We start from the raw sequence: 14,845 nt of genomic DNA, 5'->3' as shown, positions 1-14,845 counted from the left end.
ACAGTAAAAGTTCAGATATCCTTTAGATACATTTTTAAAGAACAAGGCATTACTTCTAAACCATTTAAATTATTCAAATGGCAAACAAAATATTATTGATCTCATGGAATCTGAGTCTTCTGAGTCTAGAAAAGTACCTTCTGACATGCAGACCCATCTGAAAATGCTTCTTGCTTGGAACCATATGAAAAGAAAATTGTTGAAGAAGGACAAATGTTTAACTTACTCTACATTCTTTGTCCAGTCCGGAGGGTTACTCATGGTCATAAACACACAGTTGGTCAAAATAGTGCACATGATCAGCATGCTGAATAATGTAGGTTATAGTCAAGGGATGTAAGACAGGAAAACATGACAGTTTTATAATAATGAGAGGCTTAGAAATATTTAGTGTATAAAAGTATAAACAGAAAACATTCTAAATAAAAGCTGAAAATAAAGCTTGGCACATAATTCTATCTGTTTTAAATGGTATGCCATCTGCTACATTTTGCTGCACTGTAAAACAATGCTTTACTTTTATAATTATAGCAGATTCTGGATTTAAGTGAAGCTGACAACATCCTTAACTGTGTAAAAGTACGAAATGAGTACCCAAACATAATTCCTCATTGAAGCCAGGGGATCATTCTAAAAGATATTTATGCAGAGGTTAGTTGTTTATGCCCAAGTTGATGCCTGGACATGACTGAAATACATCTGCAAATATTCTCCTTTATTTTGACTTGTATCCTTTACAGGACATCTAAAGTGAGAATGAAAAAACAATGCTGAAAAAGTACGCCCAAATAAGCAGCTCTTTAATTATGCTGCAGCCCTTCTGAGTGACTCAGGTTTGTAATATTCCTGTACTTAGTAAAAGTGTGGCATTGGATATGATAAAGTGCACTGATTTGGACTAATGGAGACCTTGCTTTGTCTGCATGGCTTAGTACAGGATCAGATCTCCTGTAGTATTTAAAGCCTGATAGTTGAACTCTGAGAGATTTAGGTGATTCAGCAGAGAATGCGCCTATTAGGAATGAAGATCATACAATAGTTCACTTGTGATGCTGTAGTTTAGGATCAGCATATGTTTAGTTAGCATAGTACACCCACATGGACATAATTCGTATATCCATATGAAAATTATTGTTTCAGTAATTAAGGTTTTAAATGCCAACCTTTAAATCAACATTAAGAAAAAAGGATATGAATGTACCAAAATCTTGATAGCTATTTTTCTGATGGGATTAAAAGGAGTTAGAATGTACAAGGCAGATGTGGCACTGAATCGGAAAATTGCCTTCCCTTTATTCAATACTATGAAAGTCTGCAAAAAAAAGAAATATATAATTAAAATACAATGTTGACTATATTATTGTCTTTACCTCCTTCTATAGGATTCCTTTCTCCAACTGTTAGGTTCAAGTTTCATTCTATTTCTACCTGTGGCAGGAAAAAAAACTGATTTCTATGAGTACAGTGGATTAAGCCTTCCATGGCTGACAAATATCTAACACAAAGTAATTTACATAATTTAAAAGGAATTTTGATTCTATTTTAGAATTTAAATGCTACTCGTGTCAGTCATGTAGATCCCCTAAAAACTATTCTGTGAGCAAATAAAAGGGATGATTAGAAAGCAAGCAGACATTATTCCAAGCAGTCGGAAACAAACAGCTCAGAATTGGGCAAACGGTAATAAAAATTGTTTCCATTTATAACTATATTGCCTTACTTTCCTTATCCATGAAAAATATCTTTAGGTGGTTAATTTGGCCTGATGAACCCACGGTTATTTTGTGTTCATCACCTACGTGTTTTCACTCTTATTGCAGGCATATTTGCGTTTGAGGTTTACTTGCAGCCTCAGCGCTGCCTGAGATGTCTTCAGGACATGACTTTTGTTCCTTCCTTTCCGCCTTTGTGCGCGGTAATGGCTGTACTTGGTGCTATCATAGTCGTGCCTTTGTTGGGCTCTCAGCAGCGCTATCCAATATCTGGTTTCCATGCCGATGCCTATTCTGTGCTAAAACAAGCCTGTGGTCACAGAGCAATGCTGCCCTCTCCTCGGCCTTCGGTTCCCATCAGGGCTCTGCTTTCTGGGAGAGAAAGCGAACCTCACTCTGGTGGGAGGCCAAACTGGTGAAGGAGCGTGGCCAGTGCCTGCCCACGGGAGAGGGTCTGGCGTGGCGGCAAGGCTCGCGTGGCACAGGCTTGTGCTCGCTGGTTTTTCTCTCCACTCTGCTGCTTCTCCTGCTTAGAGATGGCCTGTCCTAAGGTCATGGCTGCTCCGCAGTCTGATGACACACTCCAATTCATGTACAATTTTCTCCACATTGAAAAGTCTATGATTAACAGAAGTTTCTGTAGAAACTGGAGGAGGGATGAGTAATTCCAGTTGCTTTCTGTTGAGCAGATTAGACTGGTACATAACATATACATTGATGCCATTTGTGACAAACAACTCCGCAGTTTACTAACCATATCCTCTCTCAGTGAAGTAACTAAGTCTGTCAGTAGTTTAGGATTTACACTGTTGTTCCAAAAAATCTGACTACTTTTTCTGGTGATTGGCAGTGAGCAAACAGGTTTCAGAGGCTGTATCAGATAATCTGAGAGGCAATCTCCAACTCCATGGCTTACTTATCATGTGAAAATGGGGACAATATGTAACTGCCCAAACCAGGAGAGGGAACATCCCAAGCACCTCAACCAACCTTTTTCATTGTGTGCTAGTTTTGTATAACTCAATACTTACGCAAACTGCGTAAATGCTATATATATTTTTATGTTACATATATTTTTATATGTGTATTTATTTATGTTATATAGCCATAACAGAAACAAGGAATATGCTTATAACCATTTATTTCACTGACTTGGGATGGATTTTACCTAGTTATCTACAACTGTCTCAACTGCAAAACCATGCTTGAGACATTTTCTTTTCACATACAGGCTTACTTCTGAGTAACAATGAGAAAAATTTAGTCCAACTCTCAAATTCAAGCAAGTTCAAAGAACTTGCATCTTCCTTACACCGAGTTAGATAAAAATAACTCAGCTGAAGTGCAGGGAGCCACAGTGTAGAAGAATATGGCTTCTTCAGTGAAGATGAAAAGATATTTCTATGTAGTTAGTGGCTGGTGAGCTCTAACCATTACATATATGTGTGGACCTTTCTTGCTAATGGAAGTTGTAAGTCAGAAAATGAAACTGTGCTTTATATTAAGAGCTTATACCTCCCCATTCTGGAAATATAAAATACTTAAATGTACATAACATAATTTGCTTATTTTTTTACAAAAGCAGAACAAGGGAAAAGAGCAAATTAATTTGCCCTAGATTATTTCACAAGCTTATTATCGTAACTGAAATTGTACTCAACACTCACTTTTTGATTGATATAATATGGGTCCAAGTCTTCCAAGGGTTCAGATACCATTCCTGGAGGTATGTCCCCATAAATAAATGGCAGTGTCTTTCCTGCCTCCAAGTCACTATTTGGTTTTGGGCCATTTTCATCATCATCATCTGTATGTTCTTGCTTGGGCTTTTTAGCTTTTTCTTCTGCAGAACGCTTTTCAATAGCTGCGAGAGATTCTCTAGTAAAATAGCGGAAGCTTTCAGGTCCTGGTGGTACCAACAGTGCCTGTGCCATCTTTTCATCCTGCAAATCTAATTACTTTTAGCCTTTTGCATAAGAATGACCTATGAAAGAAAAATGAAGATAATTTAGGAAAACTAGACTGTATTGACATTTGCACAGATATCCCTTTTTGGAACTGAAGCACAAGAAACATGTTTCAAAGCTGATTAAAAGTTAAAAAGTTGAAAAGTTAAAAGCAACTGCTCATAAATTAGATTTTTTTTATATTATTTGTCAACTTTTCCCAGTTAGTCTAGTATAAGACACTACTTTTACCTGCAAACTCTGCTCTGACTGTGTATATAGACTATTACAATTAGAGCAAAATACTGATGCTGATGTGTTGCCAGTAGGTCTCTAGGTCTCCTTTTAACAGCAAGTATAAATACATATTATATGAAAAACTGTTGACAAATGTAAACATTTTACTAGTTAATAAGTTTTATCTTAACTTATTCCATTCATCAGTAATCTAACTTCGTAAACATAAAATGCTTTCACAAAGCACAAAAAGAAGTTTTTGTATAATTATTTATGCCATACTAAGCCATTCAGATGTATTTGAGCAGTTCTACATGTGAATTCCATAAAAATATCCCCAGTTTTCCTTTACTCCTTCAAGTAATGAGATTGTGCAACACCACACTATCCACATAAAATTAAGATCATATGTATATTTCAGTTAATTATGCCCATGGATAACTTGATACATTTTATTTTGAATATAATTAATCTTCTGCATCATTTACATAGAAAATGACTCAGTAAGTGAAATAACTGTGCTAAAGATGTCACATTGATTTCTGTGCATCTCTGAAAAAGCCAAATGGATTTGCCTGAAGGTATCTGTTTTTGTGATATCTTATGATCTTATGTTTATGATATCAAGCAAATGGCAAAAGTGAAAATATCAATGCAAGAACCTGGTGGATACTATAATAATGCATTAAAATGATCAAATTTCCCAACAGGTTGTTTACATTCTGCATGAAGCAATCTCCATATACCTTTCAAAATGTATAGGGTACCAAAATTACAAATTCTGTAGTGTGTCTGTTTGTTTTGTTTTCTTCTAGAAACTGGCAGTAGAATTATTTCCTTGCTACAACCCTGAAAAAGCTGAGATTTTCATTCCGTTGAAACTGAAACACTTGCACACAAACCCGTATTTGATCGCTGTTAGTATAAGTGCAAGACTAGCAAAGGGATTCTGTAAAATGAACATGTATCATATTTTTTATGCTAATCTTTATTTCAAGTGGCCTTAAATATATCAGTAACCTCTTGCCCTGGGCTAAGCACAGCAGTAGCCTCTCAGATGTGAAGACCTGGGTTAAAATGTCTGCTCTAAATCACCAGTACTAATGAAATGAGCTGTCTCACAGTGGGCCAGTAAAGACAATAGTCCAAATAGCAAAGCAGGAGATGCCACTGTGGGAGAAGCAGGAACGGCAGGGGTAGTGAGTCCAGTAATTTACTCTCTGCTGCTGTAAAAGTAAAAAATGTAGGTATTGTGTGATGGCATCATCACAACATGACCTCAACTCAAACTACAGCTCCCCTAAGGAGGAAGGGAGTGCAGAGAGTAGAAGGAAGAAGCATCTAAAGGAATGACTCATCCTAAGTCTCTTTGTATTTTGGAAGTTCTTTTGCAAAGAACTCAGGTTTTAGCCTGGAAGTGATGATAAGTTATCTTTAATTTGCTGTGTTCTGATCAAATTACAGATTGGGTAACAGCACATCCAGTTTATCCAAAAAAATAAAAGGCTGAAGTGATGGGTGAATACTAGTTTGCTTAAAAAAAAAAAAAAAACTCCTAAAATGAAGTATTTTCACTGAAACGCCTCCAATATTTGTGCACAGAGGCTAATTTCACACAAGTCCATACCTTATCTGCTTAAGTGCTTCGATGTATTTCTACAGTCAGTTTACTGACACTTTACCTTATTTTCTCCTAGCATCTTTGAAGTATTTTTAATGCTTTAAAATTTTGAATCAGATAGAGAACTCAGCAAAAAGGACGACCAAAATATCACCACTGTAAATCAAAGTGGTAAATGCAGTGCAGCGCAGTTGATTGTGATACTAGAGAGCGCTATAGTCAGAAACCTCCATGGAAGGAGCCCCAAGCAATCCATGAATGTTCGTTCCGTGGCAGGTATTTTCAAGTAATGGTGTGAATTCATGGAAGCTTATAAAAATCTCCAGAATTTAGCACCTTCTCAGAGTATGCCTTAAACTGTAATCTACTAAACTACAGCAATTTGTGATTGCTGTTCCTAACTGACAAATACTTGTCCCCATTCTTTCTAACATTTATCATCCATCTATTTATCATTTTTCTTAGTCTGTAATTTATCTGTAAGCAATGACTATAATTTTTGTATGGATTTGTACAGTCAGCCTCATTAGCCTCTAGGCAATAGTGTCATATAACTATTCAAAATAAAATAATGAAATCACCAGCAGGTATCTATTTATAAAATTAATGGCAGTAATAAATCATGGCATACAAATATACTACTTTTTATGAGGTTACAAATAAGAGGAATATATTTTCTTGATAAAAATTTACTTTAAAAATGAATTACAATAACTAATAAAAATACAGAAAGTGCCACATGGGCTGAAACCTAGCTAAAGAGCAGTAAATAAATGAAATATTAGTGAATGATATGGGAGCATCCAATTAGTGCTTCATGAAGTTACATGCAATTTTATTTAACATCTTCATGAATGAGGATGAGCTTTCAAGAAGATATAAAAAAAAGCATACAAATTAGTTTTGAGGACCCCAATATCAACAAAGACAAGAGCTGTTCAGTTAGGAAATAGGGGCAGAAGGTAATAAATGAGGTTTGATCTGACTAATAAAAAATTACATGGAAGGGAAAATGGAAATGGTTTAGGGACTGGAAAGCAATTTTATACCTTTAGGAAAGATCCAGGAGCTACCACTTTAAGTATTATTGGCTGCTGCTGTCTCACAAGACTCTGCTACAGAAAGTTTTTCTCCCTAATATTGTCTGTTTGTGGCCGCTGTCAATCCACCTGTCTCTCTTCCCTCTTTCTGCCTCACCTCACGTTTGCTTTTGACTTCCCTTGTTCTTACAGCTTATCTCAGCATTCCTTGGAGTGAACTGGTGACCTGTGGTTCGCTCCCTACATCAGGGCCAGTGCACATTGTAACTAGAAAGCTGGAATAAGCAAAATCATTATGTAAAAAGTGAACCTTGATTACTCAGTTATTAACCTGAAGCTACTCTAATTTAGTCAAGTTTAGTAGGAAGTTTTGTACCTATAATCTGTGCTTTCACAAAGCAATCTGAAGATTAGATTAGGAGGTTTGTTTGAGACTCTGCTGAAGCCTTTGCATGGTATAAGCTTGAAAGGAAGACACTTTGTTTCTGATGAGTGATCGTGTACAGTTTGTTGACTTTATCTTTTTTTTTTTTTCCAAGAAAGAAGCAGATCATAAAATAGAATGATCTTTCGTGCTGATCTCTTTCATCATGAGCTTCAGTAAATAAGGACTATATTTACCCAAACATAAGAAAGGGATTTTTTTTTTAGATAGATTTTATAGTATGTGTTTCTGCTGATATTGCTGTTTTGTCCAACGTCTGTTCAATTATCTTCAATCTAATAGCACAAATTACTATAGATAGACCACAATAAAGATTTACATTTCATTTTCTCACTGGTATTTTAGAGACGATATATAGCATAGTAACAAATGGGCACCATCTGAAGAGAAACATTTTGTCTGGCTGAGCAGAAAAGACAAGCTTACCTTATGTTTCTGAGAAATGGTAAATCACAGAATTTAGCCACTAGATTATTTGCTATAGTGAGAAGAAGGAGCCTGCATTTCTTGCAGAAAACAGAACTGGTAAGAAAAGTTTCTCCTTGGGCTTCTTCAAGATTGAAGTTTCTTCATAGCTTTCTAAATCTTTGTTCCTGTGTCCAGAACTTCTCAAAATTAATTGCAGTAGACAAAAATAAGTTTACATAGTCACCTAGCCACATTTTTCCAACCTAAGAGCAAAGAGACTTAGGAAAAGCAGGATGGAACATGAGTTAGTTCACAAAACTTAACACAGATCTACAATATGCTTAAGAATATTCTTTAAGTGGTGTAAGTTTCAGAAAATCCATTTATTCTTTTAGCTGCATGCATCAGTTGTAGAGGTAAATGTCTTGAGAGTATTGCATGGCTAGTGGAGTCAGACAGACATTGGATACCCATGTCCAGACTATCAGGAATGCTCTCACCTGTTGCTTAAGAAAATGCGTAATATGTCATTACTCCCAGTGCATTTACTGTCTTTCAACAGGAAAAGTAGTACATTCGCTCTGTTTGGATTAAAACATGAAGACCGGCCTTCTGTACTACATTTATCTTAGAGAATCTCTGTATAAGTATTTTGCTTTGTGTGACAAAATTTAATTTGAATCCCAACCAGTGTAATAGCAGAAAAAGCCACTTCCTCACCAGATTCTTCAGTTTAAGGTTTGCATCATTACAAGAGCTGACCAGAATTTAGCTGTGGCTTCCTCCATCTTTAACACCATTAGATCTGGGCCATTCAATTTAAACAGTCTACTTACATCTTGCAAACTTTAATCTTCAGCCATTGAGACTGTGATGAGATTTTCTGTTGATATTTATTCTCATTGAAATGAGATTTATTCCTGTCCCTTTTCTTTTTTATTTTGTCCTTATTTTCTTTTTTATTCCTAGAGAGGAGAAGAAAAAGAAGACATCCCTCTTTTGTAGGTCTCTGCTCCTCCCAAAGCAGCCTGTATAATACTTTTCCCCAAATATACTGAGAATGAGCAGCCATCGTAGAAATTCTGTAGGTAGAATGTTAAAAAAAAAAAAAAAAAATCTGTACAGGCCCAAATCTGGTCAAAAAGAGAACAAAGAAACTGGGAAAACAGAAGCATGCCTTCTAGTAGACTTCTGCTTCTCTTATAACTAATGATGGATGATCTTCAAGTACTCCTAAAGAAAATATGTTAAAGTACTAAGCTAGAAGTACTAGTAGTTAGAAATAAACTAGTTACTATTAATATAGACTAACATTTTGTCAAAGAAACAAGATGTGGTATTACAGTTAGCTCTCGTTCTGTTTGTCTAGCATTGTAATGCAAAGCCATTCAGAGTTCCTAGCAAACTCTTAATGCTCTGGTCCTCTTGAGTGATGATCTGATTCAGCACAGCTTATTGTGGTGAGTCACTACTGAAGAGGCTCCACTGGAGACATCTGAAAGCTGTGTTCTTCAGTATTGCCCTCCAGGGATCATGACTCTGATACTGCCACCAACCATACTTAACCACCAATGCAATTTTTCCTCTTAATACAGCTTTCCCTGGGGGTACCCAGAGGAATTCCCCATCCCTTTGCCAATTGGATGCTTCTGGATTCTGCCTCTGCAGTAGCATTGTGGCTGAAATCTGATTTCACGGCCAGGTACAGTGCAAAACAAACAAACAAACAACAATGTGAACTGTATAACATAGTTTCCTAATAAAAGAACAATAATACTAATTTTTATTCTAATACTAAGCATACTTGCAGTGCAGGTATGTTTAATAAATCTTTATTTTGAATTAGAGCACATGGCAGTCAAAAAGAACCCTTGTTCACATATAACCCCAAGGCATAGATTCCATCTCCTTATGTATTATATCCTGCACGCATTTGTGCTGGCTGCATCTTCAGTGGGTAAGAGGTGCAGCTGTGCACTGGTTAATGCTGTGCATCACAATAATGGTGGTCACAGCAAAAATTGAAGCCTTTTGGCAGAATTGTGACCTCTTTGTCCTGCATTTGTAATAGCCTGGGTCATGTGTGTAATTTCATCGTAGAATTTCAATAAATTGTTAAAATTGTTTCTGGTTTAAACATCATCTTTCTGTAAAATGTAGGTATTTTTAATACATTAAAATACTGCTTTTCTTTGTTTTTCTTATTATTTTTCTTTTTCTTTCTGTAGGGTTTTAATATGATATCTTTGCTTCTAACCCTGAGAATAAAATTTGCATGGAAAGGTGTAATTATACAGTTTTGTTGTAGCTGTTGTAGCTGTTGTAGCTGTTCCGATGTACAGAATTATTTTGGCTGACACAGGGTTGACCAAAATTGTTTCTATTTGGAGCTGATGATCAAATTTGGCCTGTAAGTTTTGAAATGCAAGTAAAATCCAGGGCCTAGCCAGAAGTGGTTCTTACTGTACAAACTGTTTCCTAACAATGTAACTCTTCCCTGAACACTTCTGCCTATGCAGAAGTGCCAGCATTTTTTCCTGACATTTTGGAATATTTTTCAAATTTTGAGATATAAATATTATTAAACTAGATCCACATGCACTGCAGCTCCCTTTTAATGCAATGACAAGCTGTAACAGACAGCTACGTATTGTCACACTGCAAAGAAGACATCATATTGTCACACTGTGACATGGCTACATTTGTTGATTCTACGTGAAACGTGATTTAGAAAAGGAGTTTCTCAGAATTAGTTACTGCTGTAAAGATCACTGTAGGACAGTTTGCCAGTGCTGCCTTCAGCTCAGTGAAGTCTCATGTCAGCGACAAAAGCCAGAAAAGAATCAACATACCAGACAACTTGTATGGATACTTGAAATGTTAAGTGGTTATTCAAATGTTAGACCTATTTTAGATTAAAAACAACAACAACAAAAATTTATCCACAAATCTAATTCTCCAAATTCAAAATTATTTATTGCATGCTGCTCATATGATTAGGGAATAATCGAATCTAGAGTTTGAACTCTAATTAAATTTCAGATAAGTGGACAAATGAACCACTTGAATATACACAAGTAACTGCTGTGGTGGTGTTGAAAAAACCACAATAAAGCATCGATCAGTGATCTAATGCTTAAGAACAGAGAAAGCTCTGCTTGTAAATCAATATTCTCATGTAAATTTTTGTAGGGTAACTTATGAAAACCCATTTGTGACACAAGATAAGCACTTATGAATCTAACAAGAAATAATCTAAACTCAGAAAATCATCTGAATCATTAAGAACCATGTAGTTGGAATAGTTATTTCCCTAGTTTTACTGAGCTCCAGGAACTAATCAATACAAAATATGAAGAAGGAATTTGGTATAGTACAAGATGGATGGATTGCATTTAAGACTTTGACAGTCATATATGGAACTGAAAGGAAAAAATCAAAACTCCCGAGTGAGAGGCTTACCCAGAATTACTCAGAATTCATAGATGAATGTCGTGGTTACTACCCAAGGAGGAAAAGCACAAAAGTTCAAGAGAAAAATGCAGTGCTTTGTGCCTGTAATTTAACATGGTCTCTGAAAAATTCAACAGAAAAATGCAGTGCCTTGAAGAACAAGGCATTCATTCAGGCAGAGTGAGACTAGGAAAAATTAATCCCTAAATTTGGAAACTTTTCTAAATGGATTATGAAGGTTTATTTTTTACCTTGTCAGTCCTTGTATTTATTATATTCAAAGGTGCTAAACCCTGTGAGATATAATTTCTATCATCTCATTATAAGGCGTATCTTGTTATGTTCAAATGAGGTAGATTGCTCAAGTGTTGTAGTAATGAGAAGCCTATAGCTTTAAGTAATATAGACTACAAAATCATGATCAAGGTTTGAAACAGCAACAGGAACTTCCTGTTTGTTCCTATTCCTTTCTGTAAGTCCAGGCTCTTTTGTCTTCATTTGTCTTGTGCAACTTTTACAGGCTGAAATAGAAATTTAAAAGAAATGGAAATCTCTGATGAGTGGAATTTGCTTTGCTCCTTGCCAGCTGCAAGAATGCAAGCTAGGCATATGCCTTGTCTCCTCATCTAGAAGTACTGTGCTACAGAAGTTATCATAGGAAGTCTGGATTTCTGAGTTGAACTTAGATTTAGGGGTGCAGAGATATTGCCATCCAAAGACTGCTTTTTAATGGAAAACACACTCATAAAAATATCTTTATATAAGAACTTTTTTCACCAAGTCCCTGCTTCAACTACTTTTATCCCTAGTCCCTCTGTGTTGCATTTATCTGACCATAAGACAAGGGGAAAAAAAAAATCAAGCAATAACGTGATCAGAAAAATATACTAGGGATTCAAGTTGTCCATGAGGAAAATTTTGATACAAGTAGATGAACTGGATAGAAGATACCAGTTTTAATATCATGGGCCAAGATCCTCAGAGGCAGTTAGTGCCATAATCAGGATGAGATGCCTTTGGCAATCTGTCTCAGAGCTTTTAATCAGCAGTGATAACTATAATGAGTAACAGCAGTTTTCCACTGAGGAGGATGTAATTTTCTATATATCCATTTTATTGTGGTTGACACTTTGGTGGATGTACTCACTTCAGCCAGAGTTCACAGTGTGTCTATCTGTTGTATAGGCAGTCTGAACTAGGAAGCATCCATTTTATTATGATACTTGTAACTTATATGTTCAAGATGACAATGACAAAACTATATAGTCTGCAACCAGTAGCAGTATACAAGACTGCTTAACAGCTCCAAAATGAAAAAATATAGGAGTTGTACTGAACAGCAAAATAAACTTTTAAAAGCTGTATTTCTAACTAGAATTTCTGAGGAAGACGAGTAGCAGAAATGAAGCTTCATTTTTGGAGACCAACAGAGAGGTCATCCTAACAAATCTATTTTCCATTAGACTTGACTGAAGAGGAGTTCAAGTAATTTTTTTTCATTAGACAACTTATGGCAATAATGGTATATGGGGAACAAGGGCCAGGATTTGCATTTTAGAGAAGAAGCTGACAACTTTCTTGCCTATTGCAAAGGACTTTCAGCATCTGCTATTTTCTCATCCATCAAAGGTTGAAGGATGCCAGCAGTGTAATTCATGTATTTATTAAGCTTATATGTAGCAAATTACCTGGGCTGAGGATATGAGGAGCAGAAGAAAATGGATATCATCAGGGAGAAAGTTCCATCTTACTCCCCGCCTCCTGACTCTAAAATTATTACTCTGGTGAGTGAATAGATTACATATGGAGGTAAGTTTTTCTCAGGTGTTAGCTAACTCATATAATGCTACCTGTTGACCAAAAAAAGGTGAAATCTGAAAGGTATGTCATCTGCATATGATTAAAAACAACATAACTTCTCATAAATTTTCCCCTTCCCCTTGATCCCTCCCCCTCCAAATGCTTATTAATGGCAAATGACCAACTACAGCTCTGATATAGAGGGGAATTGTTTAATGTTCTCTTTCCTGAAAGGTAACAGTCTCTACCTTTGCTAGCATTCGCTATTATCACAACATGCACAATGTCACAACAATTCACAATGTTAGGATGAATTGAGACAGCTAAGAAAATCTGTTTGGGCTTTTAACTGATCCCTATTAGAGGGAAAAAAAAAATGAAAATATTACTGTAAACATTGAGGCCTAATAAACAACGTATCTGTTAACAGGTGCTCTGAAGCTTCAGATTACTGTAGCAGCACATATGCTAGTCTTTAAAATAATCTTTCCTCCCAAAATGGATATGTATGAGAGCAAAAACTAAATGGCATTGTTAGGATCAAAATGCATGTTTTCCAAAACTCTTTTCTCAACAAATCAATTATTAAAGCGCAAACATGACATATACTTAAACATCATCATTATCATTATAATGTTGAAGTTACACAAGGAAATTACAGACACATTGATTTCACACCATGAAAATTACAAATTATAAAGTTATATATACAAATTGTATTCTAAACCACTTCAGGTACAGGCCTCAGTTGCTACTCCGAGTAATACCTGAGATTCAGTCCTGCATTTTCTTCCTTGCATAGACTGAGACTGTGTTTTGTAAACAGTAGGCTCTTTACTACTATGATTTATTATTATTATTATTTCTACTCTTCTTTCTTGAAAATAACATACGTAGGTTTATGGGAATGTATGTCTATGGAAAGATCATCGAGATAAGAATTCACATATCAAAGCGATATTTAATAGATATTATCCTTTTACCTTTAATAAAGTAAATTCACTAATAACACTGATAACGTTGTCACACTAATAAGACAATAGATAAATGGAGAATAACATGAAGAAATACATTAATTCTCGTGTGTTTTCTTCAAACAGTCCTACAAAGAAGCATATATTAAGCATATATATGAATGTTACAAACAAGATGTGAGCTGCATCAGCAGTACAAACATCTGATTAATTAACAGTTAATGAGCCCATTCTGTCATATACACAGACACACAACCTGTATTCCATGAAAAAAAAAAAAACACAGAAATAAAATATTTCCTTACATATTTGTTAAAAAAATCCAACTAAGAAGGGAATTTTCTCAAATAACGTCTATATTGAGAATGGAAATAATAACCCATAGAGATTTTTTTTCTGTATCATCAGTATCTTACAAGACCTGCTATTCCTGTGTCCAGATATCATTAGATTTTTCTTCTTGTTAGGAAACAAGGTCACTTCCATTAAATATTAGGAATAAATTTATTATACTTAAACCTTGGCCATGTTAAAAAAAGAGGTTTTGCATGTAAGAATGCTGCATCATAAAAATCACATTAAGAGGTGAAACTGGAGATTTAACTAGGCTAGAACGAAGAAAATCACACCATCATCACAATCAGTCAGTACAAAATGGCTTTGAATTCCCCATTCCATCTTTGGTTTTACCTTAACAGCAAACTAGAGGATACAATCTGAATCCAAAATGAAAAAGATCATACTGCTCAAATTTATTATGGGTACAATTAAACGTTTTGCCAGCTTACCTGATTGAAAGAGAATGACAAATCACTGCAAAGCCCAGCATCCAAAAATAATATGATAATATAATGGTTCCTCCTGAAATTGTCCAGATTTCCAGCCACAAAGCTTTACTAATTAATTACAATGTCAGTATTCTCAGTAGAAAAGAAAACAGAGACCTTCCAGAATCCTCTGTGATTCTGCCTCCGCTTCCTGTTCTCAGCCTCACTCTATGGTACCCAACATATATCAGAAAACAGCTTATTAGGAGAAGGGGGGGAGAAGGGTGGGGGAGCGAAGGGGGAGAAGAAATGGCAAAAAGGCAGCACCTAACGTGGCAGCTCCACCTACTGGTAAAGATAATGAATACGTAAAAAGCATCAGCCTAGGAAGCATCTTTATCCCAGTTTATCCTGACCTACTCTGCAAACAGCTGCTGTGCAA

At 35.7% G+C, this 14,845-nt stretch overlaps 1 protein-coding gene across 1 annotated transcript in view; it reads right to left on the bottom strand.

Annotated features, from left to right (window-relative positions):
- The window catches only part of LOC104573939 (sodium channel protein type 2 subunit alpha), a 63,153-nt gene extending 48,513 nt beyond the window's left edge, over window positions 1–14,640 (bottom strand). The window contains exons 1-6 of the mRNA XM_088519493.1: window positions 14,425–14,640; window positions 8,246–8,374; window positions 7,428–7,687; window positions 3,380–3,696; window positions 1,195–1,312; window positions 227–317 (exon numbers count right to left, since the gene is read on the bottom strand). Of these exons, the coding sequence (XP_088375619.1) occupies window positions 227–317; window positions 1,195–1,312; window positions 3,380–3,646 (476 nt within the window). The 5' untranslated portion in view covers window positions 3,647–3,696; window positions 7,428–7,687; window positions 8,246–8,374; window positions 14,425–14,640. The remainder of the gene's footprint in view (window positions 1–226; window positions 318–1,194; window positions 1,313–3,379; window positions 3,697–7,427; window positions 7,688–8,245; window positions 8,375–14,424) is intronic.
- Window positions 14,641–14,845: the final 205 nt, after the last annotated feature.

This window comes from Tinamus guttatus, unplaced genomic scaffold (genome assembly GCF_059628265.1).
Source record: "Tinamus guttatus ecotype Peru unplaced genomic scaffold, ASM5962826v1 Tinamus_guttatus_pri_ptg000060l, whole genome shotgun sequence".
In the NCBI taxonomy this organism is placed as follows: domain Eukaryota; kingdom Metazoa; phylum Chordata; class Aves; order Tinamiformes; family Tinamidae; genus Tinamus; species Tinamus guttatus.
Note: the sequence above shows the minus strand (reverse complement) of the source record. Positions and strands in the feature narration are given on the sequence as shown.